The 22,282-nt window shown below is 45.5% G+C and overlaps 1 protein-coding gene across 1 annotated transcript; it reads left to right on the top strand.

Annotated features, from left to right (window-relative positions):
• Positions 1-13,045: 13,045 nt before the first annotated feature.
• SST (somatostatin) lies at positions 13,046-15,157 on the top strand. Its single transcript, XM_038416936.2, has 2 exons — positions 13,046-13,333; positions 14,660-15,157. The coding sequence occupies exons 1-2, from the start codon at positions 13,196-13,198 to the stop codon at positions 14,870-14,872; spliced, it is 351 nt and encodes a 116-aa protein (XP_038272864.1). The 5' UTR covers positions 13,046-13,195; the 3' UTR covers positions 14,873-15,157.
• The last annotated feature ends 7,125 nt before the right edge of the window (positions 15,158-22,282 follow it).

Consider the following 22,282-nt stretch of genomic DNA (forward strand, 5'->3'; position numbering starts at 1 on the left):
CCTAATGCTAACCACTGAACCATAGCTTCCGAAGTGGGAGAGGTTGGACTGGATTCCATCCCCCACAGACCAAACTTTGAGTTTTCAGGGTGCAGAGACTTTTGCCCTCTATGCAAATCAATCCATGCAGAGATCTCACACAGCCCCATTTTGACTCTAGTATTTTTATTATGCTCATAACAAAAAATATCAAGGGCCTGATATTCCTAATTTGCATGCTTAGCTGCATGCACGAAATCGGTGTTTGCATGGACTAGTGGTCAGTGAAACACAGCAGGTTGCTTGCTCCCATGTGCACGCAGTTTTGCCTGTGCAATTGCAGTGATGTGACTCCACACCAAGGTTTACCCGCAGAGTTGCATACTTGCATTTAAGGATGTTTGCATCTTGATGAAATAGTTGAAAATGGAGTGGATTGGGCGTTTTTCACTCAAATGTTTTTTTGGTTGAAAAATGCCCATTTATCTAAAACAAACTTTGTGAACCAGGGTCAACTTGGACAAATTTCCCTAAATGGTTGGGGAAAAAGAGTGTCAAAATGTTCAGAATGCTTTGTTTTGACATTTTCAAAAGGAAGCATTCCAGTTTTCCAGTACAAAATGACTTTGCATTTCAAAACATAAGCTAATTAGACTGAATGAGCAAAAAGATCAAAATAGAAAGTAAATGTTTTGAAATGATTGAAACAAAACTTTTTGAAACCTTTTGATTGATCCAAAAGAAAAAAACATTTCAGGTTTTCAGTTTGTGGATACTTTTGTGGAGAGTTTGACTGTTAGTCCAGATTTGAGATTTTTCAGGGGTGGGGTGGGGGAATGCCAACATTTGAAAATATTCACAGTACAGGAAACAGTTTCCCACACAGCAATAGTTGATTTATTTATTTATATTTATGAAAAATACCTTTCTGACAGAGCAGGTATTTTCAGAAGGTAATTCCTGATATGGTCAAAATTGGGGGAGGTTTCATCTAAAACTCCCAAAACCTGCAAAGTGTTTGTTTTTCACGTTTTCAGCATTCCCTCCTGACATTTCTGGAGGTGCAGCAGGATCTGGCTTAGAATGTGATGTTGAAATCAAGTCACTAAACACTTTCAATGGTAAAACAGAAGCAAAATCACCTTGTTTGAAATTTAAGGAATGTTTACACATAGGAATTATCTTTGCAACTTTCCAGATACATGGAATTTGCCCTAAATATATTGATGGATGTGATAATTCCAACACCTGTATTTTATTTAATTTATTTATTTATTAAGGAAAATAAAAAATAGCTTCTTCAGGCTTTAAGGTGCAGAGTTTGTCTCTGAGTCTTGGAGTACTCTAATAATATCAACTATGATTTATAACGATGATGATTAATATTACCTAGCTTTTACATAGTTCTTTTCACCAGTAGATCTCCAAACCCTTTACAAAGGAGATCAGTATTATTCTCCCCATTTTACAGATGGGGAAATTGAGGCACACAGAGGCAAAGTGACTTGCTCAAGGTCATCCAGCAGGCCAGACTATCACAAATTGTATCCAGGTCTCCTATATTCTAGTCCCAGGTTTCTATCCACTAGGCAACACTGTCTTAATATGAAGAAGTTGTTTGATAATGATTTTAAAAGTCTCTGTTGACTGGAGGTTAGTGAGAGATAAATATATATAATAATTCTGGATACCATATAAAACCTTATATAAACAGATTACATAGAATAATAATGATGACGCATATGAGATAATCCAATTTTTATTTTAATAATTTTCCCATGAATTAATTGGAAGTCTTAAACACATACATGAGGTGCTGAAACTGCATGTACATAAGTTAGTGTAACATGCCTTCAGTGATGGAGGAATTTTATTATTATGCAGATAGTGTGAAGTGTGATTTTCGGGAATGCTGTTGTAATCTGTCAAATTGCCACAAGGTGACAGTGTAGGACAAAGTTTGAGTGTACAGTAAAACATGCTTGTCACCATGAAAGGTTTTCCTCCTTTCCCCCCCCTGCTGTGGGTGATGGCTTATCTTAAGTGATCACTCTCCTTGCAGTGTGTATGATAAACCCATTGTTTCATGTTCTCTGTGTGTGTATATCAATCTCCCCTCTGTTTTTTCCACCAAATGCATCCGATGAAGTGAGCTGTAGCTCTATTATGCTCTAATAAATTTGTTAGTCTCTAAGGTGCCACAAGTACTCCTTTTCTTTTTGCGAATACAGACTAACACGGCTGCTACTCTGAAACCAGTAAAACACTGAGAGCTTGAATGTGGTAAGTGTGTTGTGTGTATACACACACACACATACACACACAGAGTGATTAGGTCCAGACTGTAAAAGAGGCCTGTACCTTTCAGTGTATTTTATAGTTAAAATAGTGTTTACGTTTTAAAAAAATAAGCAAAACAGTGCACTCAGTAGGATTCATTGACCTCTCACTCTTAATAAAAGCCAGTTATTTATTTTTTTCATTCACCTCTGGCCTCCCGGATCCTTTTATCTGGCAGGAAGGCAAAATTCATGGTCAGCAGCATGAAACTCTGTGTCCTCAGAGACAAGACCCTCTTAGCCCTTGTTACAAGGCTTGTGAGCTGGGTATTAATTTCTCGGAAAATTCTGGGGTAGCTTAGAGTAAGGAGAAGATGGAGCCCAATAATGGTTCTCTGTGTTCCCCCATTTGTCTGTAGCCTTCTGGTCTCTCTTGTCTTACATTTACACAGTGAGCTTTTTGGAGCAGGGACTGTCTTTTTGATTTTGTGTCTGTACAGTGCCTAGCGCAATGGGGTCTTGGGCCATGACTGGGGCAGGTGCTACTGTAATATACCTAATAAATACTAGTAATAGATTGGAGCCTCTTTTTCACTGCAGAATCCTGCTCATTTCTTAAGATTCAACAAGTCAATGGGGTTTGTTTTAAATGTCAAGAACATAAGAATGGCCAGACTGGGTCAGACCAATGGTCCATCTAACCCAGTATCTTGTCTGCTGACAGTGGCCGATGTCAAATGCTTCAGAGAGAATGAATAGAACAGGGCAAGTATCGAGTGATCCACCCCATCAGCCAGATGCAGCTTCTGCCATTCAGAAGTTTAGGAAAGCCAGAGCATGAAGTTGTGTCCCTGACCATCTTGGTTATTAGCCATTTAAGGGAGCTATGTTCCATGAATTGAGCTAATTCTGTTTTGAACCCAGTTAGAGTTTTGGCCTCCACAACATCCCCTGGCAATGAGTTCCACAGGTTGACTGTGCATTGTGTGAAGAAATGCTTCCTTTTGTTTGTTTTCAATCTGCTACCTATTAATTTCATCTGCCAACCCCTTGGTCTTGTGTTATGTGAAGGGGTAAACAACACTTCCTTATTCACTTTCTCCACCCCATTTCTGATTTTATAGACCACTGTCATATGCCGCCTTAGTCGTCTCTTTTCCATCCTGAGAAGTCCCAGTCTTATTAATCTCTCCTCATACGGCAGCGGTTCCACACCCTTGATCACTTTTGTTGCCCTTCTCTGAACCTTTTCCAATTCCAATAGATCTTGTTTGAGACGGAGCGACCACATCTGCACACCGTATTCAAGGTGTGGGCGCACCATGGATTTATATAGTGGCGTTATGATATTTACTGTCTTATTATCAATCCCTTTCCTGTTGGTTCCTAACAGTCTGATAGCTTCTTGACTGCCACTGCACACTGAGCAACTGTTTTCAGAGAATTATCCATAATGACTCCACGGTCTTGTTCTTGAGTGGTAACAGCTAATTTAGACCCCATTATTTTGTATGCATCGCTGGGATTATGTTTTCCAGTGTGCACTACTTTGCATTTACCAATGTTGAATTTAATATGCCATTTTGTTGCCCAGTCACCCAGGTTTATAAGATCCCTTAGTAATTTTGCAGTCTGCTGTGGACTTAACTATCTTGTGTAATGTAGTATTGTCTGCAAACGTTGCCACCTCACTGTTTACCCCTTTTTTCCAGATCATTTTTGAACAGCATTAATCCCGGCACAGATCCTTGGGGACCCCAGTATTCATCCCGCTCCATTGTGAAAATTGACCATTTATTCCTACCCTTTGTTTCCTGTCTTTTAATCAGCTACTGGTCCATGTGAGGACCTTCCCTCTTATTGCAAGACTGCTTACTTTGCTTACGAGCCTTTAGTGAGGGACCTGGTATTACCAGGCTCAGGCATTCACAAATCATGAGCTTTCCCCGTCTTCCCCCCAGATAATGATGTTGGCTTAAACATCATTGGAAGTTAATACAAATTAGGGATTCTGTTTCTTAACCTTGTGACAATAGAGTCTGTAAGGGCCATGGTTTCAAACTTTTCTATGTTTGGGCTGGCAACTGACTTGTTTTAAATAATGAAAGTTGAGTTTTTCTCGTAATCAGTTAAAGCTGGGGCCTTTAAGAAAAATGCCAAATATCAGATGACTTGTGATATAAATCATGAAAGTTGGCAACACTGAAAATAGGGGCGTTTACATTATTATATGCGATGGAGAAATTTAAACATTCCCCTAGCAAGATAAGTAAGACCACCACAGATGTTAAAGGGCCCATCTCACCCAGCCGTTTCCACAGTTTGCTGGGATTGCCTGATTAATATTATTTAACATACTGGGTGTAGCATATGATCTGAAAACAGTCTTCCATTCTGTTTTTTGTGACAAGACCAAGAAAATGTATATTTCCAAACCTCATTATCATCTTCACTTGGAACCATCTTTTCATTCACATAATATATTTTGGCTTTTCCCACCCCTTTGGTCTCTGAATTATACATTTTAGACAAGAAGGAGTTTTAATTAGAGAGGATTTGGGATCTCAGATTAATTGTTCCTGCCAAGATGCATTGGAGAAATAACACGTTGTCAATAGCGTACTATAGAACATTGATTTTGTGAGATTCTGAATTTATAGATCCATCAATGGCTATTAGCCAGAATGGGCAGGGATGGTGTCCCTGGACTCTGTTTGCCAGAAGCTGGGAATGGGCGACAGGGGATGGATCACTTGATGATTACCTGTTCTGTTCATTCCCTCTGGGGCACCTGGCATTGGCCACTGTCAGAAGACAGGATACTGAGCTAGGTGGATCTTTGGTCTGACCCAGTACGGCCATTTTTATGTTTCCTTTCTCAAAAAGCTGAGAGTCACTTTCAATGTTATTATCTCCTAATTTCATAATTACATTGGGATTGCTAAATAAAGAATTTTTAAAACTGGAGGCAGTGTTGTCTAGTGGACAGCACATAGGATTAAAACTCAGGAGCTCTGGGTTCTAGTTCCAGCTCTTCTGCTGGGTGACCCTGGACGAGTCATTTAACCGCTCTGTGCCTCAGTTTCCAATTTTTTACAAATGGGATGAAGAAAGTGCTTTGAGATCTACTATGTAAAAGTGCTGTGTTCGGAGTAGTAAAACTTTTGTTTAGTATTGGTTCTGTGGTTGTAACTAGTAGCCCCAATCAAGGATCAGGGCTCCATTGTGCTAAGCACCATGCATACACAATCAGTGAAGAAACAGCCTTTCCTCAAGGAGTGTACAATCTAAGTGAAAAGCCAGAGTGCAAAGGAATTTTATCTTGACTGTATCCCTTTAAGACTCTCATTTTTCCGAGGGGAGGCACATGTTAATTTCCCATTAATAAGAATTTATTGTCCGGAATATTTCAAATGACACTCTGGTAACCAAAAATAAACTGCTAGGAGTGGCCATTGCATTTAAGAGCATGCTGGATCTGTAGCCAGAGACTCTCCAAAGCGAACCCTTCCATTCTTCTAGTAGTTATACACATTGGCACACAGCTCAGCAGAGCCCATTCTGTGAACAGCCTTCTCCCAAGGATATGCCAAATACCAACCAGAATGGGTTTTCTAGCTCTTTTCTGGGCTCTGCCTCCTCATTATCTTTCAGGCATAACCAACCACTCCTTTAATGCCAGCATGTGTGTCTCCCCCGGGGCACAGTCACACCACTGCACAAATGAGAGGCTCTCCTCCCCAGAGAGGGCTGCATTTCAAGGGGGTTGTAAGCATTGTAACTAATCTGTGGCCACTTAGGAATTCACACTCACTTGGGTCATGTGCCAAGCACAGCTCTGCCGGGTGTGGGAATCAGACCTTTACGGTTAAATGGTACCTTTAGCGTCAGAGCTGGGCATGGGGCAGGGAGGGGCTGAGGGCAGAATCTCGACTGGTTTTTTTTGCATTCAGTTGTCAACTCCTGTCTCTGTGTTACTTATCTTTACGCCCCCAGTTGATTATCAGCAGGAACTCTCCCCTGGGAATTTATGAATGATGGGGAGTAGCAGAGCGTGATGGGACTCAAGTGGTGAAGACATACCCACCCTGGACACTACAAGCCCCCTGGACAGGGAAGATAAGGAGTCATGCTGTCAGTGAGGTCATTGTGAGCACGGGAATCGTGGAATGGGACCAAGATTCAGCACGTGCCTTTAAACAGACACTAACGAGCCCATTCTCAGGGCACCGACTTTAATGGGAGTTGTGTGACTAAGACCTGATGCATGACTCGGGAAGTGGAGGGACAAGCACGTCATTATGAGAACAAGGGAGCAATAGATCAACTCCCTGTCTGACAAATGGCAGGAGAATCAAAGCCCCTTCTGAACTGTGATTGCAGAGGGATGGGAACCAGGGAAGACCTGGATGAATGACATGAACATTCATCATAATGATCTAACGTTGACTGAGAACAGAACCACGACAAAGACAGAATTGCCTCCGACTATTGTTTTATAGAAATGAGGCTTTTGATTGCTAGATTGCAGGGAATCACTTCCAGGCCATGTTCAGGTGCAACACACCTGTTAAGATGCTGAATGCAACAATGCATTGGGGGTGAAATTCACCCCTGGTCAAACACCAGAACAAGGCCCATGCAATGGTGAACCCCTCTACATAGGGTCTAGGTGGGACTTAAAGGAGGCACCAGCCCCCTGCACTAGGATGAATTTCATCTATGGGAGTTATTGTAATCATTGCTATTGAATTATGGGTTGTTGTCATTAGGGTGCTGACAGTGTGTTCAGCATTTGGACAGAACACAGAGGAAGATGCTGTCAGACCACAAAAGGAACTGACCTTTTACGGGTCTGATTTTGATCTCACACCAATTTGACACCAGTTTAACTTCACTGACATTGATGGAGTCACTCCTAATTTCCACAGTGCAAGTGAGAGCAGAATCAGGGCCTGTGCTTAGGAGACATGGAAGATTGGGGGGAATCTGTTGAACAGCTCCATATTGAATTGGGCCTCTTCCCCAGTCTAACCAGATGATGTGCATACACACCAGGCATTTGAGCACTGATTTCCAGAGAGAGAGAGAGCCCTAACCGATTCCATCACCTCTGGGCTAAAGGGCATATAAATGTAGCGCTACTAGCAGCCATTGTTTCCATCCCTGAATGAATTTAAGTTGAGAGCCCCAGGAGCACCAGAAGCACTTTACATTTCTTTTCCTTCCTTCCCCAATGCTGGGGCATGCTGAGTGTCGAACTGCAAGTTAGAGCAGCCTCGGGGTAGCTGTAAGTTGTGCTGCAACCACCACCAGCCGGAATTAGTAGAGTGCCCCTGACATGTCCACTTGATTTAGTTGGGGGTTGGTCCTGCTTTGAGCAGGGGGTGGGACTAGATGACCTCCTGAGATCCCTTCCAACCCTGAGATTCTAGGATTCTATGCTGACTCCATGCCCTCAGCCCACTCTGGAAAGCTCCCTCTGCTAGGGGAACCCTCAGCTAATGTTTTAAGGCTGCTTCAGTTCCCTTTGTACAAAAGACATGTGAGGGACCAAGGACATAGCCCTTTGTTTCAATTCCCCCCCATGTTTTCCAACTGGAAGACTCATTTGTACAGGGCTGGCAAGTTCCCTTGCGTTTTGAATGCAAAATAACCACAATCAGCTCTTGATTCCTGAACCAAACATCACTGAGGAAGAGGTGGAAGGTGTGGGAGGGAAGTGATTCCAGTGAGCTTCCAGAGGCCTCTGCAAAGCTTCCCATCAGTCAGGCCAATGAAATAACAACACTTCCCCCATCCCCACCCCTTCCGGCTACATCATTCAGATAGACTGCTTTGCTACTTAGCTAGTCTGGACTTGGAAACATCATCTGCTGGCTGGAAAACTGGGAGCCCAGATGCCCGGTTACAGTGCTTGCTGTACACAGGAGTATCGTCTAGTGATTAGAACAGAAGGCTGGCAGGAAGGATTTCTGCATCCTATTCCTGATTCAGGGGGGCAATGTGTTCAAGAGGGTAAATCAGAGGACGAGGTCCAATTTCCCCCTTCTATAGGGACAAGGGATCCCCACTGGCTTCAGTGGGAATTAGATTCTGCTGCAGAGGAAGAACAATTCAGAGGATACTATAAGGGAGTTCAGACATCTCCTGGCTACCTGGGTGTGTAAATTATATCAGGTGTTAGACTCAGTTAGGCACTCTGAGACTCGCGTCCATTCACGAACCTGTTGCTTAGATTCCCATAAACACCACCGCAGATATGGTCCAGGGAGCCAAAGAGATTAGAACCGTGGCTGATAGAACTGAATGTAGAAGGGAAAGCAACTGACAAGAGAGTGTAAAACAGCTTAAGTTGAAAATTTGGGGTGGCCGGCGGTGTAACCCTGGGCAAGTCACGGCACCGCCCCGTGCCTCAGTTTCCCATCTGTGAAATGAGGCAAATGAGCCTTATCTCACGGGGGCGCTAGTCATTCGTGTTGTCAGAATCAGCCGGGATCTTCAGCTAAAAGCAAATCATCGATACCAATGCATGCTCCCAGGAATACAAGGCACAAGGTTGCTTGGAACTGCCCCTCACCACTGACTGAGTAGATCTTAGTTCTCTGCCAATAGTGATAGTAGGGATAGACCCAGCGGTCCTTACTTTGGCCAGACTTGTATGGAAGGAGGGCATCCCCTGTGTCATGCAGATGGGCCCTGATCCCACAAAGCACTTAAGCCCATGCGTAACTTTAAGCACATGAGAAGTCCCCATTGACTTCCAGGGATGATGCGCATGTTTAAAGTCCCACATTTGCTCGCTCAGGCCCGCCGTGAGAAGGACTACGCCGAGTTGTGGATTCCATATCTCTGGGGGTGGGGGGAGCCCTTCGGACAATGCATGGCGATTTTGCTCTTTTTGAAGAGGTAAGCCGAGAAATATGCAATTACTTCGTATTTTCCCAGTACAAATGATTCATGCAAGTGGCTTCATCATTATCTAAACAGCTGCCTTTATCTCTGAGATCCCGTTCTGCAATGCTCAGCCATTCAGGCACTGAACAGAGGTTCATTTCCCGTCTGGCAACGCACCCCCGCCAAGCCGATGAAACTCACCAGCTGGAAAGCAGGGCCGGATCAAAGAGCCTTCTGTGCAGCCCTATAGACCAGGTTTTCTTGGATGCTAATGAAGTGAGGCTGCCGCTTTATAGCAACTAAGATCTGGTCCTGTATCAGGACACCACGTGGGAGGTGATGCCAGACGAATCACAGGCAAATCACAGACTAGACACATTTTGTGGCACTTTCTCCAGCATCCCAGATCACTCTGGTGGCAAGTTCCCAAGAGCCCTCCAGCGGCAAGCGCCCCACAGAAACCCATCAGACCATCAGACAAACATAGCAGGGATATTGTACCCGGGATGCGGAAAGTGACAAAGGGAATATTTAATGAGGGCAAAGCAGGTGCCAGCTTATCAAACGAACTGATCCAAAGGGACTAGTCTGTTCTTGTGAAAATCAGGTGATCCTGCTACCAGAGACGGTGTTTGCTGTTACATGGAGGAGGTGCCTGGAGAGCAGGATAAGATAGAATGGGAGACAGACAGACAGACAGAAGAGGGTGTGGGGATGGATGGACAGGCAGATTTATCTTCTGATGATCTAACTGGGTCAAATCTAGATACCCTTTGCTCAGGTGAAGTCCAGCGCTGATTTCAATGAGAGGTTGTCCTTAACCCAGGGTTATTAATGATTGATTCTAGGATCATTTTACAGCGCAGAGGTGATTTAGTTCAAACATGAATAACAGTGAAACAAAGCACGAATTAATAATCAATGCTCTTTTCCGGTGCTACTGTCCAGGTTTCCCCCCCCCCCTCGGAGAACAGACGCTCTTGCATATTCCAGCTGTTGCAGGAACAGGGCAGAGCTCTGCCCCCTGCATCAGGACCGGCTGGCTGGCACTGAAGCTATTTACCAACAGGGAAGCGACCTACTTCGGGTTGCCAAGCCGCCGGGATTGCTCCCGGGGTCTCCAGGGATCAAAGATCAACCTTTAATGAAAGATTATGTCGTGGGATGAAACCTCAGGGAATGTGGCCAACCAAAATTGGCAACCCTAGATTTATACCAACTGGATCGCTTGCGGGACCTGCCTGGTGCCCAGGGCAGAGTGCCTGGTCTGAGCCAAGGTGGCCCCACGTCGGGTCAGATTCCCCTGCTGTGACTCAGTGGGGTGGGGCTATAAGAGGGGTGGATTTGTCCCAGATCAAGGCTGGAGAAGAAGGCAGGACTCCTATGGCGTTCGCGCTAGTCCCTCTGACGCACTGAGCAGTGGAGACCCGGCCCTACCCAGAGCAGTTGCACCCGGCTGGGACGGGAACAGCCAAGCCTTTGCTGCTGTCCATTATGGCTCTCTAAAGAGGAACTGGCTCCGTGGCACTTAAACTCAAAATTTCCCCTGCATTTATTACCCATCACGATCCACCACCGCCTTCCTTAGACTCTGGCCGAGTTTAATGTTGCTAGTAGGGGGCATGTATCCATGCCAAAGAAAGAATCTCCCCGGATTTTCACCAAATGCATCCGATGAAGTGAGCTGTAGCTCACGAAAGCTTATGCTCAGATAAATTTGTTAGTCTCTAAGGTGCCACAAGTCCTCCTTTTCTCTTTCCCCGGATGTGAACTCCATCGGGAGAGATGGGGCCAATGCATGATAAGCCAAGAGTGTCTTTGAAAGATCAATGTGTACATTTCATTCCCTGGATTGTCTCTTAATCACCCACCCCCCATCCCGCCCCGACATTTGCATTACTGTTGTGTAGTGTTGAGTTTGTTTGAGCTGGAAGCTGACACTCTTCTCTCTGGAAAGAGAAGTCTCCCGTTTAGCAAACATCCACTGGGTATTCCCTGCACCGATTCGTGTATCGCTTAGGAAATAAGTGCCATCAGACGGGCTGTAAAGGCTGATTTCAACATGTTTAATTAAAGATGCAAATCCGAGTCCAGTCCCGAAGCAGATCCCAAGTCTGCACGCTATTGAAAGTCCAGGAAGGGAAATTAACGTACCAATCAATATATATGACAGCGAGACAGAACGATCTTGAAATGAACTGGACACGGCTTTTGAAACCCATTCGTGAAACATCGATGGGGGAAAGGAATAATGTCATGGCAGAGAGATGTAATTTAAACAGAAGACACTGAGCGGCTTGAAAGGTGGGGAACAGTCACTATAGGGAAGCTGATCCTAATAAAAGGAATTAAAAACCCAATTCCTTATTTGCCTAGTTCTTCCTATAACGCGGAGCAAACCGCGCTACCATGATGGTTGTCTCCTGTAAAGTATCATATTTGGGGCAGTTTTCTTATAGCAAATAATCCCAATCATTCCAGCCGGTTACAGTTCTTTACACAGACAAATCGATGTGAGTCTGGGTGAATATTTCGCACCTCTGTGGTCTCTACGGGTGGGCACAATTGTTTCTGTTCAGCCCGTTAGATAGAAATCTGAACAAATCTGTACATTTCCTCTAAGCGTGCTAAGGTTCATTGATGAGAAAAGATGCATTTCCCAGAGGTAAATCAGCCCAGATTTTACAATGGCGAATAGGAGGCAATAAACATTATGAAAACGCTTCATATCATACAGCCATTAAGCTCAGGGGCAAAACTATTTCCTTGGGAATGAAAAGCCTTTTAAAACTATCTGGTGCTGTTGGTTTCATCAAGTTTTCTCTCTGAGACATTTGCAATCCTGTCTAATATTTCATAGCCCCCTTCGGGGCTAAACAGATTCATTGGAGATAGGTGTTAAAAGGTGGAAATAAACTTAGAGCCTTTTGGGGGGAAAAAAGAACAAAAAAGAGGCCCCTGAAATTTGGCACAGGTAAATAGCCAGACGGACTGACAGATAGGAAGTCGGTGTTCACGGAGGGGTTTGGAAATACATGATAGTTACACCGTATATGCCGTATATTTTACTTTTAAATTAATCTCCCTTTCATATGAACACCCCTTTGATCAAAATAGTCTTTTTTGCAACAGGGCTTTCGCTTCTCATGGAGCTCATTTGAGCTTCTTTTATAGGAGTAGCAAGATGCACAGGTGCTGGAAGTAGGGGTGCACCTGGCTTGAAATGTTTTCCATTATGTCCAGAGTTTACAGTTTGGCTCAATGGCTCTCAGCACCCCGCACTGTAGAAATTGTTCCAGAGCCCCTGGCAAGATGCGAAACAAACGATCCAATATGGAGCGGAGAGAGAAAAATGTTTGACAAGTTCAAAGAGAAGTGATGAACCTGTGAGATGCCTGGATTGATTCATCGGCCAAGTGATTGTGAAAACAAGCCATCGGCTGAATGTTCAAAAGCCACACCAGCAAGGAGACTGAGTCAAAAGACAACTTTGCCACGAAAATGTACCGGACTCATTAACAGAGAGTCCCAGCCCATTTCATAGTTCTCCCTCCCTGAGTCTTCCCAGTGGGTTCATGAAACTTCTCGAAGAGCATTTGCAAGCCCCCGGGAAGGAATCAAAAGAGCCCCCCGCCCCCATGGATCTGCCCCCAGAGTTACTTTTTGGAGACGCAGCTGTTGCTTGCGAACCCCCCCCCCCCAACCCCCCGGTTTCTGTTCAATGTCACAACGAGGGACGCTCCGAACCAGTCTGGCAGAGGGAAGGAAGCGCGTCAGCCTCCTGGAATTAGTAAAACCCCCTTCGCCTCGTGTCAGCGCCAGCATCTGGGGTGATTGATCTGCGCGCCTAATGGTGCGTAAAAGTGGTGGTTACATTTGGCGAGGGGGGCGCCTCTGCCTTGACGTCAGGAGATGGGTTTAAAAAGGGGGTCGAGCAGGGAGAAGATCCCAGAAGCAGCCACCGCCTGAGAAGTGGAGACACTGAGCGGCACCCCGGCCCCTCCTGTTCGTTGTCTGACTTGCTGGCGCAGGTTGGAAAGATGCTGTCCTGCCGTCTCCAGTGCGCCCTAGCCCTGCTCTCCGTCGCCTTGGCGGTGAGTAGCGTCTCCGCGGCGCCCTCGGACCCGAGACTCCGGCAGTTCCTGCAGAAGTCACTGGCTGCGGCAGCGGGGAAACAGGTAAGTCCCTCCCGCACCTTCCCCCGGAGTGCGCCGCAGGGATCCGAGCGAGCTGCGGGCAGCCCGGGGCCGTTAGCGGGTCGGCACCAAGTTCTCCCCCGACTGCGCCGGGCATGGCTCCGCCGCGCGCTGGCTTTGGCTGCTGCCGTGACGGGGTGGGTTTCTCAGGGGCAGCAGGTCCATGCACAGGTGCATTTCACCTGCACCGGACCGAGCTTAACGGGCCCCGCAGGGGAGGGTTTTTCCAGGGCTGTTTTCACACGAAACCAGCCATCAGGAGGGCGGGGGATTAACATGCGCCCGCCTGCACTTTTCAAACTGAGCTCTGCAGAGGAATCTAGCTGGGGAGGGAGGAGAGGGGTTTACAGTTTGGCTCAGCTGCGCCCAGTGCTCCCTCCAGCTGCGTCCCAGCCCCAGGAGCTGATGGGCCAGCGTCTTCCGAAGGAACAGTTCCGAGGCCGTTGAGGAACAGTTGCAGGGGGCAGCCCGGGGCTAGCTTTCCCATTAGGCATTTAAAATGAACGCAGGGTTAATGTGGCCCTGCCAAGAAAGCTGTAAAGCGTCCAGACGGAATAGGGGAGAACTCTCCAGGGTGCTAGGGAGCAACCCGGGGGACGGGCGGTGGTGGGATTTCTCCAGGGTGCTGAAACCAGCCCCACTGCCAAAGCCTCCAGCTCCGCGCGGGGGTTCCAGGCAGGGTCGAGCTGGCCAAGGCGCATGGGGGTGGCTTTAGAGGCATCTGATGCTGGCTTTCTGTGTTAGCTCCCGAGGAACAACGGGATAGCGGATAGGTCCCATTCGCCCCACAGGGACCAGGCTTCTCTGGGTACATCTGCCTCGAGTCCCCGCTTTCCAGGCGTGTCTAGACAGAAACTTGATAGACCATCGCTGTGTTTTAATCCTCCTGCTTTGATCAGCGATGCTAACCCCCCCCCCCCCTTCCGGGTGCGAGGATACAAACCAGAGGAAGCCCAGCCCCTCTCGGGGCTTTGGTGGATTAAAGGAGGATTCAGGGGTAATTTAAAAAGTTAGGGGTGGTGTTCCTTTCAACCTTCAGACTGTAGCCGCCTAACACGCCCTCGCTCCACACTGGGCAGGTGTCTCTGCTGGGGGGCGCTGGGTTGACGCTCTCCTGGCTAGGGCTGGTTTGATATGCAAACCTCGGCTCGCTTGCAACTAGCAGCTGTCCAGGTGGGTTGGCGCTGGCTTTGGAGAGATGGGACTTGCCCATTCTGATGCTCTGGCGGTGGGAGAAATGCTGCCAGGCAGATAACCGAGCTGCGCCCAGCTTTTCATGGTCTCTCTGTCTCCCTCCCACCCCACAAGGAACTGGCGAAGTACTTTTTGGCAGAATTGCTCTCAGAACCCAACCAGCCGGACAATGAAGCCCTGGAGCCCGAGGACCTGTCCCGAGGGACAGAGCAGGACGAAGTGAGACTGGAGTTGGAGCGATCGGCTAACCCCAACCCCGCCTTGGCGCCCCGAGAACGCAAAGCCGGCTGCAAGAATTTCTTCTGGAAAACGTTCACATCCTGTTAGCTTTAGAAGCCAGCCGCCGCCGCCCCGCCACCCCCGTTCCCCCCATCCTGAGCAAGACCTTCGCGACAGGAGCCGAAGACTGTAAATATACAATCCACGGTTATGGTGAAATTTAAACAACCGCCGAAATAATTGAGTTGATTTCCACTTGTTTTAATAAAACTTTCCGTTCGATTGTACCCGAGTTGTGATTTCTGACTAGTTCTTTCTCACAGGCGCTCTGCAGTTCTCCCACATGTACGATTTTTAGTTCTTTGCCGCAATAAAGTTTAAGTTTCAAACGGTGCCGCTTCTTAGAGTTGTTGGTTTACTGGAAAAAACCCCAAAGTCGCCTCTTTGAGATCGGCTTTCCCTTTAACAGCCACAGACAACTACAATACAGAAAAAACATCATCTAAACACAGCCCTTTAAACTATGTTTCCTCTGCTTTACCCTCTACCTGGCGTACAGAGACAGAGAGCTATCTTCCAGAATGAAGGCTGAGTTGAATTTCGCACTGCAAAACACATAGGTTGACATTACAAAGCAGTCTAGGGAATTAGACACCTGTCAGGGAATATGTGTTTAAACCCCTTGACTACTTTGAAAATTGAAACCATGCATTCTGCATGGATGAGTTACACACAGGGCATCCCAAATCAGCACCAGTAAAACCTTTCTACCACACTGGGATGCAATTTATTTATGCAACGTTGTTAACTAAACACTGTTTTTTGCAATATTTACGGAGAGTTAGGGGGAGGGGTTAATTAGTGTTAGTTTTTGCATCTCTATAAAGCCACACTGTTGAACCCAACCTCATCAGCCTCAAAGGGAGAGAAAATGTATTAGTAAATAGCAGAGCACTTTAAAACGAGTTAGGGACGCTTTTCTGTATATTGAATGTCTGGTAAGTCCTGGTATATTTCATGATAGACCAGGAATAGGAAGAAGTGACCTCTTTAAATGGAAAAGAGATTGGGGTGCATCTCCAGTGAGATAAAGTCTCCCCCTACCCCCCCCCCCCACACTAGTCTTGATGGTTTGCGAGATCTTGAGGCACAAGCCAGTTACTGATTCAGGACTGAATATCAGCCATCCTGCATTTGGGAGCAGTATACCGTTGAGGGAAAATTGCACCCTTGGAGAAAAGACAAAACACATTCCTGTAGCAGCTGATTCTTTAAAAATTGCTGGCTGATTGAAGGCTGCTTTCTTGACACCTTAAATGACTGCTTCTTGGAGCAGCTAGTCCTGGAACCCACAAAAGGAGAGGCAATTCTTGATTTAGTCCTAAGTGAAGCACAGAATCTGGTCAGAGAGGTGAATATAGCTGGACCCCTTGGTAATAGTGACCATAATATAATTAGATTTAACATCCCTGTGGCAAGGGAAACACCACAGCAGCCCAACACTGTAGCATTTAATTTCAGAAAGGGGGACTACATAAAAATGCAGAAGTTAGTTAAACAGAAATTAAAAGGTACAATGCCAAAAGTGAAATCCTTGCAAGCTGCATGAAACCTTTTTAAAGACACCATAATAGAGGCTCAACTTAAATGTATACCCCAAATTAAAAAACATAGTAAGAGAACCCAAAAAAAGGGCCACCGTGGTTAAACAACAGAGTAAAAGAAGCAGTGAGAGGCAAAAAGGCATTTAAAAAGTGGAAGTTAAATCCTAGTGAGGAAAATAGGAGTATAAATGCTGGCACATGTAGTGTAAAAATATAATTACAAAGGCTAAAAAAGAATTTGAAGAACAACTAGCCAAAGACTCAAAAAGTAATAGCAATTATTTTTAAAGTATATCAGAAGCAGGAAGCCTGCTAAACAACCCGTGGGGCACCGAACAATCGAGATGCTAAAGGAGCACTCAAAGACAATAAGGCCATTGCAGAGAAACTAAATGAATTTTTTGCATCAGTCTTCCCGGCTGAGGATGTGAAGGAGATTCCCAAACCTGAGCCATTTTTCTTAGGTGACAAATCTGAGGAACTGCCCCAGATTGAGGCATCATTAGAGGAGGTTTTGGAACAAATTGATAAACTAAACAGTAATAAGTCACCAGGACCAGATGGGATTCATACAAGAGTTCTGATGGAACTCAAATGTGAAATTGCAGAACTATTAACCATAGTCTGTAACCTATAATTTAAATATGCTTCTGTACCAAATGACTGGTGGATAGCTAATGTGATGCCAATTTTTAAAAAGGGCTCCAGAGGTGATCTCAGCAATTACAGACCAGTAAACCTGACTTCAGTGCTGGGCAAACTGGTTAAAACTATAGTAAAGCAGAGAATTATCAGACACATAGATGAACATAATTTGTTGGGGAAGAGTCAACATGGTGTTTGTAAAGGGAAATCATGCCTCACCAATCTACTAGAATTCTTTGAGGGGGTCAACAAGCATGTGGACAAGGGGGATCCAGTGGATATAGTGCACTTGAACTTTCAGAAAGCCTTTTACAAGGTCCCTCACTAAAGGCTCTTAAGCACAGTAATCTGTCATGGGACAAGAGGGATAATCTTCTCATGGATCAGTAATTGGTTAAAAGACAGGAAATGAAGGGTAGGAATAAATGGTCAGGTTTCACAATGGAAAGAGGTAAATAGTGATGCCTCCCCCCCCCACCCCAGTCTGTACTGGGTCACATATTAGTCTATATAGTCATAAATGATCTGGAAAAAGGGATAAAACAGTGAGGTGGCAACATTTGCAGATGGTGCAAAATTACTCAAGATAGTTAAGTCCAGAGCAGACTTTAAAGAGTTACAAAGGGTTCTCACAAAACTGGGTGACTAGGCAACAAAATGGCAGATGAAATTCAATGTTGACAAATGCAAAGTAATGCACAGTGCAAAACGTAGTCCCAACTATACATGCAAAATGGTGTGGTCTAAGTTAGCTGTTACCACCAAGAAAGAGATCTTGGAGTCATTGTGGATAGTTCTCTGAAAACATCCACTCAATGTGCAACAGCAGTTAAAAGAGCAAACAGAATGTTGGGAATCATTAAGAAAGGGACAGATAATAAGACAGAAAATATCATGTTGCCTCTATATAAATCCATGGTACGCCCACACCTTGAATACTGCGTGCAGATGTGATTGCCCCATCTCAAAAAAGATCTATTGGAATTGGAAAAGGTTCAGAAAAGGGTGACAAAAATGATTTGTGGTATGGTATGGCTTCTATATGAAGAGAGATTAATAAGACTGGGACTTTCCAGCTTGGAAAAGAGACAAGTAAGGGGGGGATATAATAAAGGTCTATAAAATCATGACTGGTGTGGAGAAAGTAAATAAGGAAGTGTTATTTACTCCTTCTCATAACACAAGACCTAGGGGACACCAAATGGAATTAATAGGCAGCAGGTTTAAAACAAACAAAAGGAAGTACTTCTTCACACAATGCACAGTCCACCTGTGGAACTCCTTGCTAGAGGATGTTGTGAAGGCCAAGACTATAACAGGGTTCAGAAAAGAACTAGATAAGTTCACGGAGAATAGGTCCATCAATGGCTATTAGTCAGGATGGGCAGGGATGGTGTCTCTAGCCTCTGTTTGCCAGAAGCTGGGAATGGGCAACAGGGGACAGATCACTTGATGATTATCTGTTCTGTCATTCTTTCTGGGATACTCGGAATTGGCCATTGTCTGAAGACAGGATACTGGGCTAGATGGACCTTTCGTCTGATCCAGTATGGCCATTCTTATGTTCTTGTGGGCAGAATGGAATTTGGAATGGAAGGCCCAATGGAGATGGATTCCTGAGTGGGGTGCAGTGAGCTAGTCTAAGTGTAGGTTTTCACCTTTTTTTCCAGTTTACACATGCACATACCACATAGGTGGTATCTATCTAGCTCCTCCTGTGTGTGTGCATATGTACTACGACAACCTTGATAGCCAAATTCTGCCCTGTCACACTTGAGTGGTCACGGGGGTTGCAAGTCAAAATGTGATCTTTTCTATCTACAGGTCCGTGAAGTGAAATAGCAAACAATAAAGATTTTAGCTCATTTGGAAGGCTGGGAAACAAAGCTTGACTTGTTTGTTAAAATAAACTTCCAGCCTTTCAGTTTAATCCCTCGTATTGCTAACAGCCACCTAAAGACATGCCATTTGAGTTTCGGGACATACACCAGATCTTTTGAATAAATGGATGGCTTCCAAAGAATCAGGGCATCATTCTGTTCTTTTTCACCAGCACTGACTCAAGAATCCCTGTTTGATTTTTGATAATAAAATTACGTTGGGAAATGTGTCCTAGCATATGATGTGTCTCAGAAAGCTACCATTTAAACATCTTAGTTTTAAGCATGGGTGTTCCAAATCCAAGGGCAGATCTCACTTGATCATAGCTTGGAAGAACTGGACTTTGACAGCTCTATAATATTTGCCATTTGATTGAAGTGTTACTTGCTATGTGTTGGGCCTTTGAACCAGTCAGAGCCCATTTCTGAAGGATAACCTGAGTCTTGGTACGCAATGAAACCCCACTTACAGAGCCTGATTCAGCCAAGCACTTCCACACATGCTCAGCTTTAAGTACATGCCCAGGTGCTTTGCTGACTCAGAGCCAATACGAAGTGATTGTGGAAAATTTTTGGCTTGAAGGGAGTGATTTTCAATTGGCACGGATGAACCCAAGAGCAGCGTCTCCCCCGCTGGAATTGCCATTTGGCAGATCATGAGGCATTGATAACAAAACTGGGGCTTTCATTTCACTTCACGATAAATGGCATTTGATTACATCAGGTGTGAAATCCCGCAGCCCTTGCTTACTAGTTTGTGTTACAGTAGTACTCACCTAAGACCAGGGTCCCAGCTGCACTCAGCACTGTGCATGGACACAGGCACAAACAGCCCCAACTCAGTAAAAAAGTACAACCTAAACAGACCAAGTCTGGGAAGGGAAGCAGGCACGAAGGGGTGAAGTGGCTTGCCTAGGCAGGCAAGACATTGAATCAAGATTAGAACACAGGCCACATGACTCCCACACCTGCCTTCCATCCATTCTTGCTCAAGCGGAACTCAGATTGACTAGTGGTGACTGAGGACCCCGAACTCACCCTCTGGGTTGCAGGGATGGGAGCCTGCACCCTCCGAATGGGAGAATTTGTCGCTTTGATATGCTCCCCTACAACTCATGCCTCCCAACTCCACAGAAGTCCTGAAGTCTAGGGTTCCAGTTCTGTGCCTTTGCTGGAGAAGAGAGGCGCTGTCAGGTACTGAGGTTGGGAAGCTGGCTAAGGTCCCCCTCTCCACTTCCAACACAAAATCAGCGGGGAAAGAAGTTAACGTTGCCTGACGCAGCATGGCAGGGGACAAATGGTTCCAGGGGCAACAGGGTTTTGTCTTTCCAATAGAACCACACTGCCAGGGAGCTCAATAATTACTGCAAAGGCATAAGCCACTGCGTAGATGATGCTGTGGCCTGTAATGAATACTCTGAAATCAGCAGGGATCTTGGAGGTTCTGGGAGGCAAACCCCAGCCCCCAAGGTGAGAATTCCTAGGACACTATCGGGCTTTTTCTCCCTCTTTCTTACAAGAAACATGGACCAGATGCAGAAGGTCCCAGTTCAACTCCCTGCTTTGCCACAGAATCCCTACAGGACCATGGGTGATTCTCTTAGTCTCCCTACCTCAGTTTCCCCATCCATAAAATGGGAATGATAATATTTTCCTACCTCCCTGGAGTGATATGAGGATGAATGCATTAAAGCCTGTGAGGTGCTCAGATAATATGGTGAGGAGGACCAATTAATTACCTAAAATAGACGGGGAGAGAACGGATCCAATGGCTGCAGGAACTGGCTGCCCAAGTGGACTCCACTGTATTCCCCAATTGAAAGGAGCCTTCTTCAGCTGCAGAATCTCCACCTTCTGGCTTGTCACTGGCATCTCAATAGAAACTCTAAACAGCTTCTGAAAACAAGCTAATTATTCAGTGAGGAGACAGCCATCAGGCCAGAGCGACAGGAATTTAAAGGAGACAGAGATGTAGCAGGCTCAGATAGTCTCATTCTGGGCGCCGGCATTTCGCGGTGTATAAACAGATGGCTCCTCGCCTATACTTTCTGTTTTGGTCACCAGGCTCAGCCAGTGCTTTTCGAGGCAGCGTCACGTTGCTGATCACTGGAGTGAAGTCATTGCAAATAATGCTCTGGCAGATCCCCAAGCAGAGCCGCACTGGACAATTCAGCTGCAGCAAGCCAAGCTTGATGAATGCTGCTGGCTTCATAGCGTAGTGGTGTCTGCATAGCCTAAGAAATACATTCTAGAGGAGGCATGTTTAGGTTTCCTTGTCTCAGAGAGACAAATGCAACAATTCAGGGCAACTGTACCTGTATTCCCCATCTGTGGGACACCAAGGGCTAGGCTTTTGGCTTCTCAGCCACCACCTCTATTGCATGGAGACTCGCGTCTCTCGCCTTCCTGACTGGGGGTCTTCCAGGCTGCAGAGTTCCCTGCCTACATTGTGATATCCCCAGCAAGCCAGACTGCCCAAACAGGTCAGTCTCTGCACTTTGCTTTCTCTTCGAAGGCTATGAACTGCATGATTGTCAGCAGTTATATGTTACTACACAGCTCTTTCTGAGCAAGCACATTTATTCTTAAAGTGAAAGCATTACAGAGAAAACGTATTGCAACAATAAAAGAACCTACACGCATGCTAATAAGTTTACCAGAGATCATCCCTTTCCCCAAACTCCAACAAGGGCTCTGGCAGGAGTCAGTCCTCCAAAGCCCATCCAAGGGCTTTCTGTGTTTACAAGTTCATATACAGCCTCAGCTCAGAACTAGCACCCCCATGAATAGTTCAGTCTTTCCTCTATACAGCTTGGGTCTTTGATCTTGGCCTCCTGGGACAGGCAATCAGCAGACAATGATTCCCTTCTCAGGGTGTAGCTTCCAAAGGCTGAATTTTTGCAAAACCAGAAGTGGGGAATTCACATTCACCTCCCGCAGAGATTCCCCAGGCAAAACACTTGACACTGTTCTAAAAGTCCATTCTTATCTGGCCCATTGTTCCAAGTTCATAACAATGCCCAGGATTCACACAATCCTGGCCAATGATAATACATAAACCGGTCATTTGCTACAGTGGACCCAAAACATACTTAAACCAAATTCAATAATATCTCCCAAGGATACTGCAGGAAATTGCCAGGAAATCACTGCCACCAGAACACTTCACTCAGCACATGGTGTACAGGACTGCTGATGATTTTGCAATAAGATTCCATGGCCTATTTATTATTATATGTGGAGTGTTTATTTAAATGACAATCCCCATTGTGCTAGGCATGGTACAAACACAAAGTAAGAGATAGCCTCTGCCCTCAACAGCTTATGATCTAAATGCAGAACTAGGAAGATTTATCATCCCCATTTTACAGCTGGGGAACAGAGACCCC

This window comes from Dermochelys coriacea, chromosome 9 (assembly GCF_009764565.3).
Source record: "Dermochelys coriacea isolate rDerCor1 chromosome 9, rDerCor1.pri.v4, whole genome shotgun sequence".
NCBI classification, from domain to species: domain Eukaryota; kingdom Metazoa; phylum Chordata; order Testudines; family Dermochelyidae; genus Dermochelys; species Dermochelys coriacea.